A 22,006-nucleotide genomic window follows, 5' to 3' on the forward strand; every position below is an offset into this window, starting at 1 on the left:
TTTCATAACAACAGGGAATTTGGCATTTTTTTCTGTGTTTCTTAAGATGACTTGAGATAAGTGGTCAAAAGGGGTGTTTTCTTGTTTCCTGAGGAAAATGGAATATTTCCGAAGATGGAATTAGAATGTTCTAGGCAGGTGCTGGTGGTGGCAGTAATCATCATACCTCACATTTGCCTGGGATGTTAAAACTGCATGGAGTTTGTGTTGGGCACACCATTCAGTTTGGGGAAATGTTTTGGTCCAGCTGGCTTCCATGGGAGATTACCTGGTCAGGAAGAGGCACTGATGGCAGCCTCTAAGGAGAGGGAGTCACCTGAGGCCCTGGGCTCACCAGTGGCTCCTGGACCCTTTCTCTGTAGAACTAAAGTAGGCACTGGGTTCTCAGCCTGGCCTGCTCTGCTTGCATCAGGGAGCATGCAGAATGGCCTATGAGAGTCCTGTTGCAGCCTGCAGGGGCTCTGACTGCAGGGCAATGCTCCTCATCTGTATAATGAGAATAATAGCGCGGACACCTATGACATAGAGTTGCTGTGGAGATTGAATGGCTTAATTCACCTCATGGGCCAGGAACAGTGCCCAGAACATAGCAATCTATTAGTAAATACTAACTGCTGTTTGTGGTAGTAGCTGTTGTCATTGCCAGGTAGAGGATTCTGCATTGACAGCGATCTGCCATTGTTTATATACACCCATGTGCCCTCCCCCCCTTTTTTGGTTTTCATCTATTTTACTGCTGCATATGTTATATGCCTTATAAAAGTGTTATTTTTGTTCTAAAAGTTAAAAGCCAGGGGACCTGGGTGGCTCAATCAGTTGAGCATCTGACTTCGGCTCAGGTCTTGATCTTGGGATCCTGGGATCGAGCCCCACCTCGGGCTCCTCACTTCGAGGGGAGTCTGCTTGTCCCTCTCCCTCTCCCTCTGCCCCTCTCCTGCTCTTGCTCTTTCTGTCTCTGTCTGTCAAACAAGTAAATAAAGTCTTTAAAAATAAAAATAAAAGTCAAAAACCTTCCAAAGAAATTAAGAAAAGGACTTTTTTAAAAGCCTTACACATTTATCCAGATAATAATTTCCATTTCTCACACTCTTCAAGTCTTCCTGTAGACTCAAATTCAATTGTTCTCTTCAGCCCAAAGAAATTCCCTCAGCATTGCCTATATAGTTCAGCTCTGCTGGAATAAATTCTCTCCGCTTTAGTTCACCTTCATTTTTTATGCATATGGATATTTTTCCTGGATCTAGGATCCTAAGTTTACAGGTTTTTTCTTTCCTTTTGCTGCTTTTAGCATGTTTAAGTACATCTATTTTCTACTGGCTTGCATTGTTTCCAGGGAGAAATTAGCAGTCATTCTTATAATTGTTCCTCAGGAGCTGCTATTGTTTGTTTAGGTTTTTCCTTTTGGCTGCTTTTAGGATGTTTCCCTTCATCTTTGATTTTTGATAGTTTGACTATGATAATGTGGTTTTCTGTGTATTTCTCCCTTTGGGGTTTATTGGGCTGCTTTAATTTTGAGATTTAGGGTTTTTCATCAAACTTGGAAAACTTTAGGCCAATATGTCTTTAAATATTTTCCCTCATTTTCTTGTCTCATTTTGGGATTCCAATTACACACACACATGTTGGTGGCTTCACGTTGTCCCACAGATCATTAACATTCTCTGCAGTTCTTTTCACTTTTCTCTCTCTCTCATTTCATTTTGGTTCATTGTAATTGGTCCGTCTTCCAGTTCACTGCTCTTTTTTGATGCTTTGTTCCTTCTGTTGTTAAGCCATCTTATATATGTTTTATCTCAGATATTATGATTCTCAGATCTAGAATTTCTCTTTCTGTTTTATAGTTTGTATTTCTCTGAGATTCTCTGTATCTTCATCTAGTTTTTCCATCTTTACCTATAAATATTTGGTCATATCTACAATATTTATTTTATAATCCTTGTCTGATATGTTCTAGTATCAGGGTCATCTGTGGGTCTGTTTCTGTTGATTTTTTTTCGTTAGTGTTTTAAATGTTTTTATTGTGTTGTAGATTTTGTGTATAGAAAAACAGTGGAGACTGAGGAGCACTGCTGTTTTACTTTCCCAGAAAATAGGTCTTTCTTTTGTTGGGTGACTAAAATAAAGGTTCACTGACCCCTACCGCTGAGGGGTCAGTCTTGGCAAGAAGGATAGATTTTTCCTACTTTTCACCCCACCTTCATTTCCCTTTCTCCCCCACCTCATCAAAATTAGAAAAGGGGTCATGGAAGGATTTTTATGCCAAATTGCTCTTTCATTTGGGGTCTTTTGGACCCTGATCCATTTTCCCTGCCCCTGCCATGAGCAGTAGCTCTGCTGGCTTCAGGTCTCTTGGCCTTTGGCGGGCCTTGTTCACCCACTTGTGTCCAGACCCAGCACTGGCCCATGGGCTGCTAGAGCTTGCTGCTCCCTGGGAAAGTCTCTGTAAATCAGTTCTTTGTGGCTTTCTTACTTCTCAGCAGTCCAACAGATAAGCCTGATTTTTTTACATCCTCCAGAACGTTCTTGCTGTTCACCTGGGACTGAAGGCCATCTGTCTCCTCACAATCCCCGTCCCTGCCTCTGTAAGGACCTGTTGTCTAGGCCCAGCCAACATCTTGGGAAGGCTTTTAACTTTTGTTTTTGTGTCTTTTGTATTGTTGGCTTCTGGTTTTTAATTTTTTCTATTATAAAAACAATGTATGTTCGTTATAGAGAAGTTGGAAGATAGGAGTGTAATGGAAAAAACAAAAATCATTGATAACTCCAACTTTAGAGAGACAATTGCTGATGGCATCCTGATGGCTGATGGCATCTCCTGCATTCCTAGAGAGAGCTATGAGTTTGTTGGGCTCACCTCCACATGAAAACCCTCTTTGTGAGAGTCTGGGGCCCATATCACACTAAGATGGGAAAGACCTCTGATCCCTTGGTATGGTGCTCAAATTCATGACCCAAAACAAATGAACTAGCCCCACCCTGACCTCCACCCGTCTGTGTCCAAATCTCTGTGAATGCCAGCATAGTCCTTCCCTCTGCTCAGACAAAATCCTTACCACCATCCCTGACTCCCCTTTTGTACTTCCCACAAATGATCCTCAGCAAATCCTCACAGATTTACTGTTCTACCTTTAAAGTATATCCAGAAGCTCACCACTTCCCAGCATCCTAACTGCTGCCCCCTGATCCCACTCTCCATCTCCCGTGGACTAGAGAGGCAGCTGCTGGCCTCCCTGCTTCCACCTGGGCCCTCTCTGCCTTCTCCACATATACACAGAGTGAGTCAGTAAAATATGGGTCACATTAGGTCCCTCCTGTGCCTCAGACCTGTCAGTGCTGCCCATGCTCATTCAGAGTAGAAGGCACACTTGTTTCTATGATCTGCAAGGCCCCTCTGCCACCTCAGCTTTCTTCCCCTCTGCTCCCCTTGCCTGCCCTGCTTGTAGGCACACTGGGGTCCCTGCTGCCCCTGCCCTCCAGGCATGTTCCTGCTTTAGGCTTTACACTCTCTTGGCAGTGCTCTTTTCAGGCAGCCAGGAAGCTGCATACCTCACTTCTACATCTCCTCCAGGGCTTGTCTCAGCTGTACCCTGCCCACCGTGTCTAGAATATCCCATGCATATGTCTATTCGTTCTTCTAAGCCCTTTCATGGCTGTTTTCCCCTTAGCTTTGATCAGCATCTGATATCTAGATCTTACTTCTCTTGCCATCTGTGACCCTGCCATAGACTGGGTGGATGTTTGTCTTGTTCACTGCTCCATTCCTAGAGCCTGGAGGGGAAGCAGCCAGGCCCAGAGGCAGCAGCCAGATGTGTTTATTCAACACATGAGTGGGCATACCGCTTTGCTGTGGCTCATCAGCCCTGGAAGCCTTGCAGTTTCTTCCTCTAACATAAGACTTATATTTGGCTGCAGGAAACAGAAACTGGGCACAGTTCCTTGACCACCAGGGGCTGTCCTCCTGGTGTCACGGGCAGCTCATTTATATCCTGGCTCGTGTCTGCGACTCCGCCACCCTGAGCATGTGGGCTTGGTCCTCACCTTCAGGACCTCCAGATGGCTTCTGTGCCTCCATGCAGGAAGGGCATGAGGGCAGAGGACGCTGGCTGCCGTGGCCTTCGCCTAGTTGATGCCCACCTGCTGATTAGTGCTAATGAGAAACATTGGCCACCCTAACCAGCAGAAGCCTGGGTGAGGGTACCTGTGACTAGTCACTCGGCCTCCCTGAATAAAACCATAATAAAGAAAGAGGGAATGGATACTGGGCAGGGAGCCAGAGCATTCACATCCCACGCACCAAGCCTCGGTTACCACTCTCTGCAGTGTGTCTGAATACCCTTGAAGGAGCTGCCAGGTATCGTTGGGCCAAAAGCAGAGGCTGCTGCCCTGCAGAACCACCCAGTGGCAATTGCAGACTCAGTTGGGCCCCCACAGTTATTCCCCGGGCTGGTTAGGGGCAAGAAGGTGATGTTCAGGGTCTGTGTTGGGTGGAGAAAACGAACTGGGCTCCAGAGCCAAAATCCAGCCCTGCCTTTGCCAGATTAGAGGCCCTGAGCAGGTGACCGCACCTCTGCAACCACAGGTGCTTCAGGATGATTAGGAAGATTCAACGAGGTGAAGCCTGTTGAGGGCCCACCCAGCGCTAGGCCCATCCCAGGTGTGCTGACACCACAAAGCAGGAGGCCAGCACCTGGCCTAGTGATATTTGAAGAATGGGCTTTTTGGTAGAAAATGGCTGGGAAGTTAGATCATAGGTGATCTTTATTTTTTTGTTCATTCTTTCCTTGGTTTTCTAAATTTTTTTTAAAGATTCTACTTATCCGAGAGAGAGAGAGATATCATGAGCGGGGCGCGGGGGTGGGGACGGAGAGGTAGAGGTTGAAGCAGACTCCCTGCTGAGCAGGGAGCCCAATGAGGGACTCAATCCCAGGACCCTGGGATCATGACCTGAGCCGAAGGCAGACGCTTAACCGACTGAGCCACCCAGGGGCCCCAGTTTTCTAAATTTTGTTTGTTAAACATGTGTTCTTTTTTTTTTTTTAAGGGGTGAGGAGGGACAGAGGAGGGGAGAGGGAATCATAAGCAGGCTCCACCCCCAGTGCAGAGGCTGACATAGGGCTCTATCTCACGACCCTGAGATCATGACCTGAGCCCAAATCAAAAGTCTTAACCAAGCTTAACCAACTGAAACACCCAGGCACCCCGAGCATATATTCCTCTTATAATTAAACAGCAGTAAGTACCTTTCTGTGCTTCTTAGAGACACTAACCACCATTGCATACTTGCAGTTTATGCGGGAGATGGCAGGGGCCTGGCAGATGACAGTGGAGCAGAAGTTCGGCCTGTTTTCCGCGGAGATAAAGGAAGCGGACCCCCTAGCAGCATCAGAAGCCAGTCAACCCAAACCCTGTGCCCCTGAAGTGACCCCCCACTACATTTGGATTGATGTATGTGCTTCCCCAGGTCCCACCCGCTATAGCTGCAAGGTCAGGGGCTCCCCCTGGGGCCAATGGTGCAGTAAACACAGAGCTCCAGGTTTAAGACTGCCTTACCTGGGGACAGGGGGATGGTTATTCCAGCCTTCTCCCCAGGCCCTTGCCGGACTCGTTGTGCTTGCCCTAAGACCCCCACCCACCCTCCTATTGGTTCAGAGCCCCACCTCGCTGGCTGTGCTGGCTCTGCAGGTGGGCGGGCCAGGCCCCCTGCAGAGCAGCATGTTCTCTTCCCACTCAGTTCCTGGTGCAGCGGTTTGAGATCGCCAAGTACTGCAGCTCTGACCAAGTGGAGATCTTCTCCAGCCTGCTGCAGCGCTCCATGTCCTTGAACATCGGTGGGGCCAAGGGGAGCATGAACCGGCACGTGGCGGCCATTGGGCCTCGCTTCAAGTGAGGGGCTCTCCTCTCGTGGTGGTGGCAGGGATGGGGTGGGGGAAATTTCTGTCAGAGTTGCTGGTGCAGTAGGCCCTCTGCAGGGGACGTTCCCATGCTTGGTCCTTTTTTTTTTTTTTTTTTTTTTTTACCAGAAACTGATCAAGCCCTAGTACCTGCAGGGCCCCTGGGAAGGGGATCTGGATGGAATGATCTGGCCTGCCATGCCCTTCCAGGGCTGAGGAAGTCGGCCAGCATGCTGTCCATAGCAGGGGAGTGTTCAGAAAGATGGTTCACTCATGGACCTGGGGCAGCCAAATGTTGGGCAGCCTTTCTAAATTGGTTGGGGGTGGATGGCAGCAAAAGGATTCTGGTGTCATAGTGCTGAGTGGAAAACAGCAGGTGGTGTGGCAGAGCTCAGGTGTGACAAACTCAGACTGGGGGGCTGGCAGTGGCTTTGGGCAGGTCCCTTTACCCCTCAGAGATGTTCACAGAAAACTTCAGATCATGCTGACTACACCAAGTCGACTTTTGCCAAGTCCTGTGGAAAATACTAACCACATCTGGGGATACCCCCTTTTGGGGGATATGTGGCCTAGTAGGGAGGCTCAAGCCCCATGCTACGGTCAGGGGTGCTGTGGACACAGCAGGCAGGGTCATTCTGGCATGGGGAGGGCCTGCAGGTGCCTGGGTGGTCGGTCAGAAGGAGGGTGAGGGGGCCCCCTTTCAGGGTACGCTACCCCTGCCTGTACCCCTTCCTGCTGCCCACTGCCAACACCAGCTCTTTCTGCCCCTCCCCTGAGCTCCAGACCCATGTTCCTGCAGCCCCCAGGGAACCCCCTGGGACTATGTTTCTCAGACCACTGTGGGGAAGGGCTAGTAGTCTTTTCCCTCCATTTCTAGTCCATCACAGATGTGTACCTTTATAAAATGCATGAGAATAAATTACTGGAAAAGACTTCACACTGGACCCCCATAGCAAGGTGCAATTGCTGTAGAAATGAGCAGATACCCCATCTCAGTTTCTATACTACCTCATCACAGACCAACACCATCTGTAGATGCCCATCGAGTAGCCCTGGCCTGGCAGAAACCAGGTGCTCAGTAAATTTCCTTTTCTTTTAGCTTGAATTAAATGTTCTACCTTTGTAGCCCCTGTAGGTGACTGCACTCAGAAAGTAGTTTGCAGGTAGTTTGCAGACAAACTTCTGGCCAAGGCAGATAAACACACAAATTGTTCATTTACCCCAGTTAGAGTGAAGGTTTTAAAAAACAACAACAACAACCCTTTCCTAGGACATTTCTGGTACAATAAACCACGGTCCTGGCCTCCAAGAGCTCTGTCATCCAGAGACGTGCCCTGAGCTCTAGGGCCGCATGGTTTGCACAGGAGCTAGAGACTCCTCGGGCATTCCTGGGCGGTGCGCTCTGACTTGGTGCCTGGTGTTCTCTGCAGACTGCTGACTCTGGGGCTGGCCCTCCTGCATGCCGACGTGGTCCCAAACGCAACCATTCGCAACGTGCTTCGAGAGAAGATCTACTCAACCGCCTTTGACTACTTCAGGTACTCCCCCAGCTGTGCTGCGCACCTGTGTCCCACATCCCCAGAAGTCCTGGCACAAAATGGTATGGCCTGATTTATGCGCTGCCTTCCTTGTTCAGTAGCTCTGGTGGCCCTGGGTTTGAAAATCCTCAGCCCTGTGCTGTCTTTCTACGTGTGTGCTTGGTTAGAGCTAGCCTCCCTGCACAACATACGCACGTCTTCCCCCAGTTCAATGGACTGAAGAGATTAACTGCATCCATTTAACTTTCCTGTTCCTCTGGATGGTTACCACACGAAGAGTGGCTTTGCTAGTGCGCAGGTCGTGTTGTATAGAGACAGCTGTATCGGCCATAAGCACACCATTCCGGCGAGCGCTGTCCACAGCACTGGGAATAGTGGTGGAGGTGGCCATGGGAGGACTCAGGAAATCACCCCACTTTTTTCCATGAGAATGAATGAGATCGTTGTTGCTGCTGACTAGCTCTGGGCTCACCTTTTGTCATTCAGAGACCGCTCATGTCCCCTCTCACATGCTTTTATAATATGCATGGCTTCTAGTCCCAGAGTCCAGGCACTCAACTCTTGTCCTCTTGTGGTTGTTTGAAGTTGCCCCCCAAAGTTCCCTACTCAAGGAGAAAAGAGGCTGCGTGAAGACATAAGCATAATGATTAAATTTTGGACAGCCATGTTCTCAGACAAGAAGTACCTGACTGCCAGCCAGCTTGTTCCCCCAGGTAAGCCTTGTCCTCAGCTGGGCAGCTGCTCCTGGGTGATGGGGGCGGGCAAGACAGTGGTGCACAGTGGGCAGCCCTGCAGGAGCCCCGTCAGAACAGTGAGGGTCCCGCTGAGCCCTGGCCGTGGCCCTGCTGCACGGTCACCAGAGACCCAGAGCCTGCCTGGCCACCACTGGTCCTCCAGCCTCAGCTGACAAGCATGACTAAGTGCAGGGGGCCCTGAGCAGAGGCCACATGGCATAACTTCTCCCAGCACTAGCCCAGTTCACCAGCCCCCACTGCGTATCTGACAGTCCATCCTGTGATAAGGCCCATGTGCCAAGATGAATAAGCACTGTCTCCTGTCACCTGGTAGGTGATGTCAACATGAGGAGATCATGGGAGCACCCCTCAAGGACAGGCCCTTGGCCCACTGGAGTTAGGGAGCCAGAGAGAGTTTTCTGGAAAAGGTGACATGTGAGCTGAGTCTCCAAGGATGAATAGGAGCGAGCCAGGGTGGACAGGGTTAAGGAAAAGGCGCTACAGTGTAAGCAAGCAGCAAACCACAAAGAAACACATTCCTGTTTCTCTGAGCAGGAAGCTGATTCCCCAGCACAAAGTAGGGATGAGGAGCGCAGTTTCTGCAGGCAGACCCCCAGCCGACAACCTGACTGCAGGGAAAGGAAAGGCAAACTAAAAAGCAAGCACAGAGATTTTCTGAGGCGGCGTCCTGACTCCACGGAGAGCAGGGCCAGCAGTGCTTCTCACCTGCCTGCACGGCCCCACTCACTGCTCTGTTGAAGGGCAGCATGATGCTGGCCATGAGAGAGCTGTTGGTAATTGATCAGGATTGCCACCCACATTTGTTTTCTTCTATTTTAAAAGCTAGGAGAGGGGGGTGCCTGGGTGGCTCAGTTGGTTAAGCGACTGCCTTCGGCTCAGGTCATGATCCTGGAGTCCCGGGATCGAGTCCCACATCGGGCTCCCTGCTCAGCAGGGAGTCTGCTTCTCCCTCTGACCCTCTTCCCTCTCGTGCTCTCTCTCATTCTCTCTCTCTCTCTCAAATAAATAAATAAAATCTTAAAAAAAAAAAAGCTAAGAGAGGTATGCCTGGGTGATTCAGTTGGCTAAGCGTCAGACTCTTGATTTCAGCTCGGATCATGATCTCAGGGTCGTGGGATCGAGCCCCGCACCGGGCTCCGCGCTCAACGGGGATTCTGCCTGAGATTTTCCCCCTCTCTCTGCCCCTCTCCCACACTGGCATGTACGTACTCTCTCTCTCTCTCAAATAAATAAATGAAATCTTAAAAAAAAAAAGTTAGGAAGACTATAATACATTTTAGTAAGCTTTCTGTGTAGAATGGTTAAAGAAACTTCCCCAGGGCACCTGTCTGGCTCAGGCAGTAGAGCGTGTGACTCTTGATCTCAGGGTGGTGAGTTCAAGCCCCACCTTGAATGTAGAGCTTACATTAAAAAAACAAAAACAAACACTTCCGAGAGGTTGGTTTATTCTGCAGATCCATCAACCATGTCTTTCCCTCCCTGCTCTTCCACTGATCACCTTATCTCTGGTGAAAATCCAGACGCCTCATTCTGGAAGCAACAACGTGTTTCCCTACAGATAACCAAGACACCCGGAGCAATCTGGACATAGCAGTCGGCTCTCGGCAGCAGGCCACTCAAGGCTGGATCAACACCTACCCCCTGTCCAGCGGCATGTCGACCATCTCCAAGAAGTCAGGTCGGTTGAAGGTTTGCTGATAGGTCCCTCCAGTCTGAGTCACATCTTGGCGGTTCAGACAGTGAGCAGAGCCCTGAAAAGCAGCTTCTTGGGTTCTAGAAGTGAAGCATGGGCCGGTGAACTCAGAAGAACACACTTGGGCCTTCTCTCTCCTCCACAGGCATGTCCAAGAAAACCAACCGGGGCTCCCAGCTGCACAAGTACTACATGAAGCGAAGGACGCTGCTGCTGTCCCTGCTGGTAAGGTGACACCCATCCTATGCCCACAGCACTGGAAACAGGAGCAGAGTGGCACATGGGTACACACAGAAGGCGTATTGATGTCTCATCTCACCAGGCCACCGAGATTGAGCGTCTCATCACATGGTACAATCCACTGTCAGCCCCGGAGTTGGAGCTGGACCAGGCCGGAGAGAACAGTGTGGCCAACTGGAGGTCCAAGTACATCAGCCTGAGTGAGAAGCAGTGGAAGGACAACGTTAACCTCGCCTGGAGCATCTCTCCTTACCTAGCCGTGCAACTGCCAGCCAGGTGGGGCCCTGGTCACACCTGCCTGATGAGGGCCTTGCCAGAAGTCCAGTACCAGGGCACCTGAGTGAGGAGAAATATGATGTGGTCACTGCCAAGGACGGTCGGGGAAGTGATCTTAGAGACCTGGTCCTCTGCCCTAGATGTTGACCCAGTCTTTCTGTGCAGTGCTTACACAGCACAGACTCCTGCCTGGAGTGCCCCAGTACCCCAGATCCCACGCGGGAAGCGTCAGAGCACATTCGAGGAGGATGGGTAGCACATGGAGGCTGTCTGTCGCTCCAGGGAGGCAGGCCTGGGGAGCCTTTGGTTTGTTCCCACAGGTTTTTCAGCAGCAGGCTCCTCAGATTAGGTGGCCAGCAGCCGAGTGTCCTGTGAACTCTCCCCTCGTAGCTCTCCAAGGTCAGAACTCTTAGACCAATGGTAGCCAAGAGGGGCCTCCCAGGACCCTGTGTTAAGTCCCCCGAAGAAGTGCATCTACCCCACATGCAGGGGTGGACATTTCTTCCCCATGAGCCCACACTTGCCTGCTTACTGCTTCCTCCTGGTTCTAATTCAGTCCTCTGGATCAGGACCACAGCCTGTTATCAGGTGTTCATGGAAAGTCCACCTTTCCTGGGGCAGTGACCCCTGAAAACTTGTACCCACCCTCCCATCTGCTGACGTACCTTCCGGCCTACGGGCTGCCACGCCATATGTGGGCTGCTTTGGCACCAGGGCAAGGGGTTGTTCTGAAAGCAAGGACTGTAAAGGGGGATGTCTTTTGATTGGGAGTTTGAGATCATTCTGGCATTTATGGCATAGCCAGTCATAATGCTGTTTATTGTAAACACTCATGGTCAGAGTTACCAATACGTCAGTAGCGTAGTGTTAAGTGTTACTTGGCATTAATCTGCACCCCTCCAGTTCAGGTCTCCCTCTACCTGCCTCTTCCGTGGAGGTGGGAGAGGCCACCCCACCCGCACCCTCTGTGTGCCATAGGTTTAAGAACACAGAAGCCATCGGCAACGAAGTGACCCGTCTCGTGCGGTTGGACCCAGGAGCTGTTAGTGACATCCCCGAAGCTATCAAGGTAGTTAGTGTAGCACGTGCTGGGGCCTGGGCTCAAACTGCACAAGAACAGAAATGCCTCCCAAATGCCTGGAAACTAGAAATGTGACAAAAACCTGGCAACTTCAGTGGGATAATGACTTTTCTAATTTCCTGTGTTTTCCATTTCTCAAGTGAGGCCTTTATTATGCTTATAGTAGAAAAATATTGAGTGTACTTTACCCGAGTTAAAATTATGCTACTTTACATCATGTATCAGAAGCATTTCCCCACGGTGTTGTAAGTGCTTCATCATCACTTTGGGACCGCCCCTGAGATAACAGGGTGGGCCGGGTGTTTCCAGAGGGGCATCAGGGCCTGCCTGTGCCAGACCATCTCCCTGTTTCCTTCCCAGTTCCTGGTCACCTGGCACACCATTGACGCCGACGCGCCCGAGCTCAGCCACGTGCTGTGCTGGGCACCTGCCGACCCGCCCACGGGCCTCTCCTACTTCTCCAGCATGTACCCGCCGCACCCTCTCACCGCGCAGTACGGGGTGAAAGTCCTGCGGTCCTTCCCGCCGGTGAGCCTGCGTCCTGCCTGAATCGGCCCCGGTGGGACCACCAGGCAGTGTTGGGGTGGAGACAGGAAGGACGGGCTTTATCTCAAACTTGATGTGGGCCTGGTGAAACATGGGTCCATCTTCGAGCAGGTCTTCATCCCCATTTCTGTTCAGGCAGTCATAGAAGACAGATTTAGTTCTGATTCAGATATGTTAGGAAGTTGACTTGAGTTTGGTGCCAGTTGTGGCTGTCTGGGCACAATCGCCCAGCCGTGGGCTCTTGGGAAGCCTGGGAATCCCATGTGACAGCCACAGTGACAGGGGTTTGGTAGCTGACTCACCGAGGCCCCAGCACACGGGCCTGCTGTGACTTCAGCCTTTGTCCCCGAGCAGGCCCCCAGCAGTGAACACACATGGGTGGGCCCTTCCCCTGTCCTCGTTCCTTTTGCTTTTTCTCACCCATCATGTGTTTCAAGCCATCGGCCATTTTCCTTGCTGTCCTCTGGGTTTTCCCTGGTTCTCAGTCCCCTGTGATCTCTAGCGAGATGGTGTCCCATGGGCTGAGTAACAGCGGGGCCATTCCGGGTTGGAGTGGGGCCCTGGGACAGCCATCTGTGTTGCTTTTGTTTTTACTGTCCTGGAGGTAAGGAATTGTCTTCCCTTCCTGGAGGTCATGATTGCTCGTTCACCTCCTTTGCAGGACGCCATCCTGTTCTACATCCCCCAGATTGTGCAGGCCCTCAGGTATGACAAGGTAAGGCTGTTCCAGCATGTGCTGTCCCTCCTGAGAGCCGTGCCAGGCGGTGGGGAGGGGGCCCTCGGCAACAGGGATGGGGCCTTGGGAGCAGGGTCTCCGAGCTCTTCTCACACACACCCCCACCGAGGCTGTGGCCGGTGCTCATGGTCAGGAGGCCCCCCTCACCTCACCTCACCCTGAGGCCCCGTCTTGCTGTGCAGGATCCGTGGGCTCTAGAAATATTGCCAGCTACTTCCTCAGTCCCTGAATCCAGCTCCCTCGTCTCTTCGGTGGGAAGCAGGGAGGGTCAGATGAGATGATGTATGTTTGGTGTGCTTGGGCTGCCAAAGCAAGGAACCACAGAATGGGGGGGGGGTTAAATGTATTTCTCACAATTCTGGAGGCTGGAACTTGGAGACCAAGGTGCCCATAGGGTTGCTTTCTCTTGAGGCTTCTCTCCTTGGCTTGCAGATGGCTACCATCTCCCTGTGTCCTCACGTGGTCTTCCCTCTGTGTATCTATGTCCTAATCTCTTATAAGGACCCCACATTGGACTAGATGCCACCCTAATGATCTCATTTGAATTTAATCACCTCTTTAAAGGCCTGTCTCCAGACACCGTCATACTGAGGCGTGCACGACTTCAACCCATGAATTGGGGGTGGCGGGGGGCACAGTTCAGCCCTGCATGTATAGCATACCTGTACGTGAGATGCCTAGCCCAGGGCCTGGCACAGAAACAGCCCCCTGACACAGGACTGACCACAGCCCGGAACCCACACTACCTGTGCTTCATCCCGGCACCGCCCCCCCCATGCTTGAGTCTTGAGTCCAGCAGCAATAGCCGCCCCTTTCCTGCTCCTGCCGATTCCGCTCCGCACTGCATGGGGCGCCAGAGCCCAGGTTGTCGGGCTGAGCCCTTGTGGCAGTGAGCACTGGCTGGGTGTCCCGGGGCTAGCTGCTTCCCCACGGATTGGCAGGATGCTCTGTCTCAGTCCACAGACCAGAGTGCTTCTAGACCTGTAGCCAGCCTTTAAAGACGGAATCCTGTCTTAGCGTGGTAACTGCCAAAAGCCCTCCAACTCAGCAGGTAGTTTTGATACTGTGCCAGAGTTTATTCACCAAGCCAGGGCCCAGCACTTGGGGGCCCGTCACAGTGTGCCTTTTCTCCAGGCACCCATTTCCTCTCCCTCCCCTCCATCATCTTCTCCCTCTACTGTTTGTGTCTTTGCTTCCACCCCAGCCCTAGAACGCCTCGCTCCCCAGGCAGCGTGCTCTGAGCTCTGCTCTGCGCGTGGCCGCGGGGGCCTCCATGGGCTGCCGTTCGCATGGAGGTGTGGGTGGGGGCTGCGGCCAGCATGTGCGAGTCAGGCGGGCTGCTCTTGGTTTCATTTGGCCATGATTTTACATAAGTTGCTTTCCACAAAAATCCTGATACATTTTTCTCTTTTTTTTTTTTTCTAGTTTTCAAAATTGGGTTAATTCCTTGGCATTATCCAAAAGTGACTATGAGTTTTTCTCCTTTTTTTCTCCCACATATCATTATAAATTCATGGATTTTGATATGTTTGGTATGTCTCAACCCACTAGTTATTTTTGATGCTCATCTTTCTGACTCCTCGGAATCCCCAAGTGTCCCTTCTTTGATCTTTAGTCCTTGATAACCTTGTTTTCTAGGAAGGATAAGATATTCTAGGCTCTTCTTGTTTTCTGCCTCAGACCTGGAATCACCCATTTTCCGAGGAACTCCAATTCATTTTACTGAGACAACATAATCTAAATGCTAAGAATGGTCACTGTCATTGAGTTGGTCGTGGTTTCTAGGCCTTTCTAGTAGATAGAGCTTTTTGCTTTTGTTTTTTTGTTTTGTTTTTTTAGAGGAAATATATCATGAGACTATACTAATATTTTCTTTTTTTTTTAGTGTACTAATAATTCAAATGTAGGATTATAGAGTTTTTTACTTTAGTTGAGTTTATGTTTGAATCTTTTAATACTAAAAATACTGGTTTCTAATAACTTTAACATACTATTTCTTTGCATTATTCCACTATGTTAATAGTTTCAGAGTCACAATACCTATATTATTACAACATGATTACTAAAAACTGGGTCAGATTTTTTTGTCTTTTGTTCTTGGTATATTTTCCACTGGGAACATACAGTCAGATTACTTGTTTTTGTTTTTGTTTTGTTTTTTTAATTTCAACTTTTCGGCAAAACATGGGTTTATTTGGGAATAAAAGAGAATTGCAATCTAGGACAGACAAGCTGTGGCAAAACCATAGGCAAGTCCCTAAATTACTCAATTCTTTTTTTATTTTTATTTTTTGAGAGAGAGTGCATGTGCAAGCAGGAGGGGGGAGGGGGAGAGGGCGAGAGAGAATCCCAAGCAGGCTCCACACCCAGCACAGAGCCCAACGTGGGGCTCGATCTCATGACCCCAAGATCATGAGCTGAGCTGAAATCAAGAGTCGGATACTTAACCAACTGAGCCACTCATGTCCCCCGCAAATTACCCAATTTTAAAGTCACTTGAAATGATTCTTCTCTGTGAGGTTATGTCAACTCAAGACTGAGCTAGCTTCATTGGTTTCTTTCTTGCTTTCCATTTCTAGGGGTTTTTTGTTTTTTTTTTTTGTTGTTAAGTCTGAGCTTGATGGGATACAAATATATTTGCTTATATTGTCTTTAAAAAGAAGGATAAACCAAAACTAGAGGGAACAGACAGGGAGCAGACAGGATGGAAGTGGCCATACTTAGTTATTTTTTTGACTTTGGAATTATCTCATTGCTTGTATAATTAGTTATAAAGCAAACATGGATTTGTTTTCAACCAAATTGTCTGGCAAGGCAGATATTAAATTCATTAAGAACCGCACAGGGAGGGTGCCTGGGTGGCTCAGTTGGTTAAGCGACTGCCTTCCGCTCAGGTCATGATCCTGGAGTCCTGGGATCGAGTCCCGCATCGGGCTCCCTGCTCAGCAGGGAGTCTGCTTCTCCCTCTGACCCTCTTCCCTCTCATGCTATCTCTCATTCTCTCTCTCTCAAATAAATAAATAAAATCTTAAAAAAAAAAAAAAAAAGAACCGCACAGGGATAAAATGCTAACTAAAACCTTTCCCAAACCTAGAAGGCTCCATGGGCCTCAGTGACTGATGACACTTCCTCCTTGCTCAAACAGCTGCCTGTCTCCACCTCCCTGTGATAGTCTGTTCATTACTTCATTGAGTCCCCTCTGTGGTCTCAGCAAAACTGAGCACATTACTATCGTAAAAGGACATAACTCAGGAACAGCCAGGTGGAAGGGCAGCATAGGACAAGGGATGTGGGAAGGTTGCAGAGCTTCCATGCTCTTTGGGCGCATGGCTCTCCCCACACCTCCACCAGCCCAGAAGCTCTGCAAACTTTTATTTAAACACACTATAAGTTGAATGTTCATAGTTTATCTTTAGATCCTTTTGCTGGGTTCGCGTTGGGAAACCCATAGCAAGGAATTATTTGAAATTTGACCTGCTTGGTAAGCCCACCCAGCCAAGTTGAGGACATCTATCCAAAGACTACTTTACCAAATGCAGGGGCCACGAACTGCGGTGGTCAGGGGAGAGACCACTCCTTCAGAAGTCTTCCAGAAAGGCCTGCACCTTTTTTAACTTTTGGACCGGGTAATTAAAACTGGAGCTACGAGTAGCAGAACATGACTAAGAAGGAGAAAGAGGAGAGGTCCTTAGGATAGTGGTCATGGTATGTTAACTCATGAAGAAGTGTCTGTGTGTTAGAATTTTCTGGAACCTGCCCATCACTGTGGAATATTGTTCCAAACAACCAGTTTATAGCTGAGTTTTAGTACGCAGCCTACTCATTCCTCATACTTGACAACAGCAGAAATTGAGAGTTCTGGTTCTTGGAGAGTTAGGGTTCTTAAGAGTCCAGGGGAATGCACAGAGGAAACAAAAGCTGGCTCCTTCCTGTTTTGCAGACCCCACCGCCTGGGGCCCCATCTGCCCCGTCGGCCAGCTAGCAAGCTAGAACTTGGCCTAGCCCCTGGACTGGGCTCACACATCCCCAGACGAGCTTGCTCACACAGCTGGAAATCACTGGTCCTCACTTCTTGCTAGGTCTGCAAGTGCTGGGAGTCCACTCCTGCACTGGGTTAGAGTCTCCCTTAGTGGAGAGGTATCCAGGCCTGGGCTGATGGTGACCCTGCTCTCCTACAGATGGGCTATGTGCGAGAGTATATTCTGTGGGCAGCATCCAAATCCCAGCTTCTGGCACACCAATTTATCTGGAACATGAAAACTAACATCTATCTGGATGAAGAAGGGCACCAGAAAGACCGTGAGTATTTGTCACCTTCCCTCAGTCCTCACCCCCCTCCAAAGCCCTCCAGGGCCTGTGCTGCCCCAGCCCGTCCCTCTGCTTCCCATCCTTTAGTGGGAACGCCTCATCTTTAACACCCAGCAGGAGCAGGACCCCCCTCCTTCATGAAGCCTTTGCTAACCTCACCTGCAGACACCCTGCCTACCCTGGCACCATCCTGCAGCTCCCCAAGCACATGCGAGAGCTTCTTCTCACCCTGCCCTTGACCTAGCAATTCCGTGTGGGGACGAGGCAGCCACCCAGGGTGAACGGTTCTCAAACAGAGCTTGTCCACATCTTCCCACCCTTAAAAACTAGTGAGGCCCCCAGAAGCTTTAGTTCTCAATGTTAACCAGTGTTGGACAGTAAAACCAAGACATTTAAAAAAGATAAGCCTATTACATGTTAACATAAATAACATTTTTGTGAAAAATAATTGAAAAAGGAGAAAAGTGGTGTTCCTTTACAGTTTTGCAGATCTCTTTAATGTCTGTAATGTCATAACATCTTTCTGTAGTAAAAGACAGCAGGATTCCCATTCCACTTCTGCATTTAACCTGTTGGAATATGCTGTTTTGGTTGAAGTCAATGCAGGGAATTTGGCTTCACGCAGACATGGAGCTGGAAAAGGAAGGAGGATTTTAGTCGTCTTTCTGGTCACTACAGATAGTCTCGGTTGATACTGCACCAAACACAAGTGATAGGTTCTTAATGATTAATTGTAACTTGGATTTGAACTCATGTCAGCGAGTTTCTCATGCTCTTTCTTTGAAGTCCATTGGTCTACCCAGTGCTCACACCCACACCCACCCCCCGCAGGACTTCACAACATTAAAAATCACACGTGTGAATGCCCTACTGGTCTTACAAACCAGAAACATTTTCAAGTGCTGGGAAGCTGTCAAGTTCACAGTCACAGATGCACGTTTCCCAAAACGTAGTCGTCTTCCTTAAATAGCAGATTCACCTTGGTCATTTTCAAGAAAATATACCTAAGTCCAAATAACTATATTTTTGTCCGTCGGTCACTCTTTTAAGTAAAAATGGTGTTCCCTGAAACAAGAAGTTAGTTCAGTTGGAAAATCCAACGCAAGGCGCTTTTCCGCGGGAGCCTGACAGCGCCTGTGTACTTCACACGTGGCTGACTGCTGCGTGACTTCCATGTCATCACACAGAGTATCAGAGAGATGTCTTCGGGGTAGAGTGTCATCAAATTAGTCCTTACTTATCGCCTCACCAGGGACATTCTTAGTGACACTGGCTTTTGTTCACACCACGGGAGCAGAGCCATGAGGATCCAGTGACCACTAGCATCTTGGCCGACTGCTTGTGCCCAGCCTCGCAAGCGTCTACACAGCAAGGAGGGCAAACAGCCTTTCAGCGTGGTTTTGACTGGGGGGTCTTGAAGGGTCCCAGGGACCCTCCAGGCAGCTACAGACCACACTCTCGGGGCAGCTGAGCTGGCCTCGGTTCTGGGGAACACCTGAACACCTGGACTGCACATCTGGCAAATGTGGGGTTTCCTTGAGGGCCTTCAGTGGCCCAGCTGCAGGCTCACCCTCTCGGTTTCTCTGTCAGCTGACATCGGCGACCTCTTGGAGCAGTTAGTAGAGGAGATCACTGGCTCCTTGTCGGGCCCAGCCAAGGACTTCTACCAGCGGGAATTTGATTTCTTTAACAAGATCACCAACGTGTCAGCCATCATCAAGTAAGTGGCATCTCAGTCCTGGCTCATGGGAATTGCCTGGAGGGCCCCCACTGATTCTTGAACAGCCAGGGTTGGGAATCTCTGCCCTGGCAAGTCAGGTCTCTTGGAAATAGAGCAAAATGCACAGCCATGCAAATTTCAGAAAACCTATCATAGTTTCTTTCTGGATAGTGTCCCGTAGTTTGAGGCCACTCTGCTCTCTCCAAGTGCTGAAGGGACCTAGGGTATTAGGAAAACCAGACTCCTTTGTAGCTCCCAGTGTCGTTTTACTGATTAACCTCCTGGGCCGTCCGTGCGTGAGGGCTGACGCCATCCTTGGGCATTGGTGGCCCTGCCTGTTTGTGTGGGATGGGGCCCTGGAGTCATCAACTGGCCAAGGGCCTAGGGCAGGCCCCAGCAGGGGAGCACTGGCTGCCTGTCCTCCTGGGTGCCTTATTCCCCGGGCTGTCTCTGGTGCTCAGGCTTCTTTCACCTTGGTCACCAAGTGGCCTCGCCCATATGTCCTGAGGCCCTTTCCTGGGCCCAGTACTAAGTACAGTGGTGATACAGCAGCTTCTAGCCCACAGAGGCCTCAAGGGGTGGGAGGGGGCATTCCCTGGGTGTCCCGTCAGGCACCTGGTTCCACTCCACCCTGTCATCCTCATCCTACGGATGCAGGAGGTCGGAGGGGCCTGCCCAAGATCATGCTGCAAGTAAACAACAGGACCAGCACTTAAGCATAGGCCCCAGAGCCAGCTGTGTCCCCTTTGTGTCTCTGACAGCAACATCACACACCACACACAAGTGAGGGGGAAGGACAGCCAGAAAACTCCACCTTAGTCCCCCAGGGGCCACGCGGCCCCTGATGAGTGTGGGGCAAGGATCCCTCAGAGTGGCCTCCCGGAAGAGCTGGGCCTCGCAGGGCCCTCAGTAGTAGCTAGAACTAAGAGGAAAGGAACTGAGAGGCAGGGCGGGCAGACGGGAGGGGCCCTGCACTGCCCCCAGAAACCCCAGAGGCCAGTTCCTGCAGTGACAAAGCAAAACATTTCTGTCCTGTTTCTCAGACCCTACCCTAAAGGCGACGAGAGAAAGAAGGCATGCTTGTCGGCTCTGTCTGAAGTGAAAGTGCAGCCGGGTGAGCAGGACCCACAGTTGGCTGATGAGCTGGGCTTCTTCCTGCGGGCGGGTAGGGCAGGCATGGGGCCCAGGGAGGTGGCCAGCCCACGTCAGCCTGGGCCCTGGGACACCCGGTATCCCTCTCCACACTCTGCCCCTGGTGAGCTGGGAGCCACTTCTCACCTGACACTCTTCATCTTCCTTGCTGCCTTCTATTTCTAAAAGCCCAGACACTGTCCTTGGCAGCTGTTATTCTAGAAGTTTCCTGAACTCCAGTGGAACAGGAGCAATGCAGGCTGCACAGACAGTGGGCATGAGTGGGGTGTCACAGGTGTGCCGGGCCAAGGGTGCCTGTCCCCCAGAGGGGAAGTTGCTCCCTGGTCCCTACCAGCTATTGCCATGTGGAAATTTGAGCCCAGTGCAGCCAGCTCTGTGCTTTCTCAGGCTGGAAATCCAGACATCACAGGTCTCCATTTTTAACCATGGGTACAGGCTTATTTTTTCAAAACCCTGGCCGTCTTGTGCAAACATTCACACCGGCTGTCCTTGGTTCAGGCTTTTCCTTGACTTGTGTTGAGCCCCCTAACCTGCCCAGTGCAGACGGCAGCTCAGCTTCTCAGAGAAGGCTTGACATCCACGTGGGGTCTCGTTTTCCCTGGTTCACACGTCCACGAGCCCCCAGCCCCCCACAGCCCATGCCACTGGGTCTTGTCCTGGAGGCACTGGGGAGCAGCAGATTGCACTTCTGAGAGAGCGGCTAGAGCCAGCCAGGGAAGGAGGATGTGAGCAGAGAGGGGGTGGCATGATCCTTCTGCCCTCCTTCCCCTGGCGACAAAGCCCAGCTGACCACACAGCAAGGCCTCACTTTGCTCCCCCGGAGCCCCAGCCCATCCTGTCTCAGGGCCCCTCCTGGAAGTCCGCACCCCAGTGGGGATCTCTCACACTTCCCAGGCCACGTGCACGCGCGCACGCACACACGCTCTCTCTCTCTCTCACGGTGGGGTGGGGGGTGGACTGCCAGATCCTTGACCAGGAATGGGCTTTCTCCTGTCCTCCCCACTTAATGTGTGTGCTGAAAAAAAGGAGTAAGAGTCAGTGGGGTGAATCCAAGAACCGAGGGGTTCCGGGTGCACAGAGGCAGGGTAGGAAGCTCCTGCGTGTGCCCTATGAGAGCAGGCAGCCCCACACCCCACGCTGAGTGGCTGGTGGGGCTCTGAGGAGTAGCGTGCTAGGTCCATGAAGCTGAGGGTTGGTGCGTCCTCCTGGAGAAGTGTCTCCTGGGAGGTGGCAGCTCATTTGTTAGATCTCAGGAAGGACCCAGGGAAAGACCACAGATCAGGGAGGACAGACCCTTAACGGCCACAGAATAAGATGTTATCGGTGCCCCAGAGGAGGACCTAGAAGCCCCATCTGGGGGGGAGGAGGTCACACTTGGGCTCCCTGTGACTTGCGCTCTGTCCCTGCACAGGCTGCTACCTGCCCAGCAACCCTGAGGCCATCGTACTGGACATCGACTACAAGTCCGGGACACCCATGCAGAGGTAAGAGGTGGCCTGCCGTCTGGCAGCTCCCTTACACCAGGTTCTCCTGCTCCAGCACCCGTGCCATGTTCCTTCTGTTGTCTTTCAGTGCCGCTAAAGCCCCATATCTGGCTAAATTTAAGGTGAAACGATGTGGAGTTAGTGAACTTGAAAAAGAAGGTTAGTGAAGAATCTCTGACACAGTTTGGGATCTAAGCGTTTTCCCTGGATGATGCCAGTTTCCCTGGGCGTGTTTAGTTTATGACCAGCTCCCTGTGAAAGGTGATGTCCCTCCGCTCTCGTCTGAGCCCCGGTTTAGGGACGGCACGACGCTGGTGTAGTGACAGAGAGCCCTGGAGGCCGGTGCCAGGTCAGCCATCGAGTGCAGGAGGCACCTTCCTGGGGCTGAGTGGCCCAGGGCTTCAGGGGGTGCCGTGCAAGCAACACAGAGATGGCCCCCCGCAGTCCCGGAGGACTGAAGTGCGGCATCAGGCTGTCGGCACGCCTGTGCTCGTTCTGCAGGGCTGCGGGGGGCATCTGTTCCATGTCTTTCTCCCAGCTTCCGGGGCTCGCCGGCAAGCCTTGGCAATCCTCTGCGTCGTTCCCA

General features: G+C 51.0%; 2 protein-coding genes across 3 annotated transcripts in view; one reads left to right on the plus strand and one right to left on the minus strand.

Annotated features, from left to right (window-relative positions):
* Positions 1–22,006, plus strand: part of PI4KA (phosphatidylinositol 4-kinase alpha) — a 112,387-nt gene that overhangs the window by 84,755 nt on the left and 5,626 nt on the right. For both annotated transcript variants that reach the window (XM_025857238.2, XM_025857237.2), the window contains 15 exons: positions 5,287–5,445; positions 5,732–5,883; positions 7,322–7,429; positions 8,015–8,142; positions 9,743–9,862; positions 10,023–10,102; positions 10,200–10,393; positions 11,372–11,462; positions 11,835–12,002; positions 12,682–12,735; positions 16,935–17,055; positions 18,655–18,784; positions 19,828–19,898; positions 21,348–21,420; positions 21,509–21,579. In XM_025857238.2, the coding sequence (XP_025713023.1) occupies positions 5,287–5,445; positions 5,732–5,883; positions 7,322–7,429; positions 8,015–8,142; positions 9,743–9,862; positions 10,023–10,102; positions 10,200–10,393; positions 11,372–11,462; positions 11,835–12,002; positions 12,682–12,735; positions 16,935–17,055; positions 18,655–18,784; positions 19,828–19,898; positions 21,348–21,420; positions 21,509–21,579 (1,720 nt within the window). The remainder of the gene's footprint in view (positions 1–5,286; positions 5,446–5,731; positions 5,884–7,321; positions 7,430–8,014; positions 8,143–9,742; positions 9,863–10,022; positions 10,103–10,199; positions 10,394–11,371; positions 11,463–11,834; positions 12,003–12,681; positions 12,736–16,934; positions 17,056–18,654; positions 18,785–19,827; positions 19,899–21,347; positions 21,421–21,508; positions 21,580–22,006) is intronic.
* Positions 17,641–22,006, minus strand: part of TMEM191C (transmembrane protein 191C) — a 35,138-nt gene continuing 30,772 nt past the window's right edge. Inside the window, exon 12 of the mRNA XM_025857217.2 lies at positions 17,641–17,697. The gene's annotated coding sequence lies outside the window, so the exon portion shown is untranslated. The remainder of the gene's footprint in view (positions 17,698–22,006) is intronic.

The sequence above is a fragment of the Callorhinus ursinus genome, unplaced genomic scaffold, assembly GCF_003265705.2.
Source record: "Callorhinus ursinus isolate GAN/ISIS: 27379988/994484 unplaced genomic scaffold, GSC_fseal_2.0 scaffold110, whole genome shotgun sequence".
Lineage (NCBI taxonomy): Eukaryota > Metazoa > Chordata > Mammalia > Carnivora > Otariidae > Callorhinus > Callorhinus ursinus.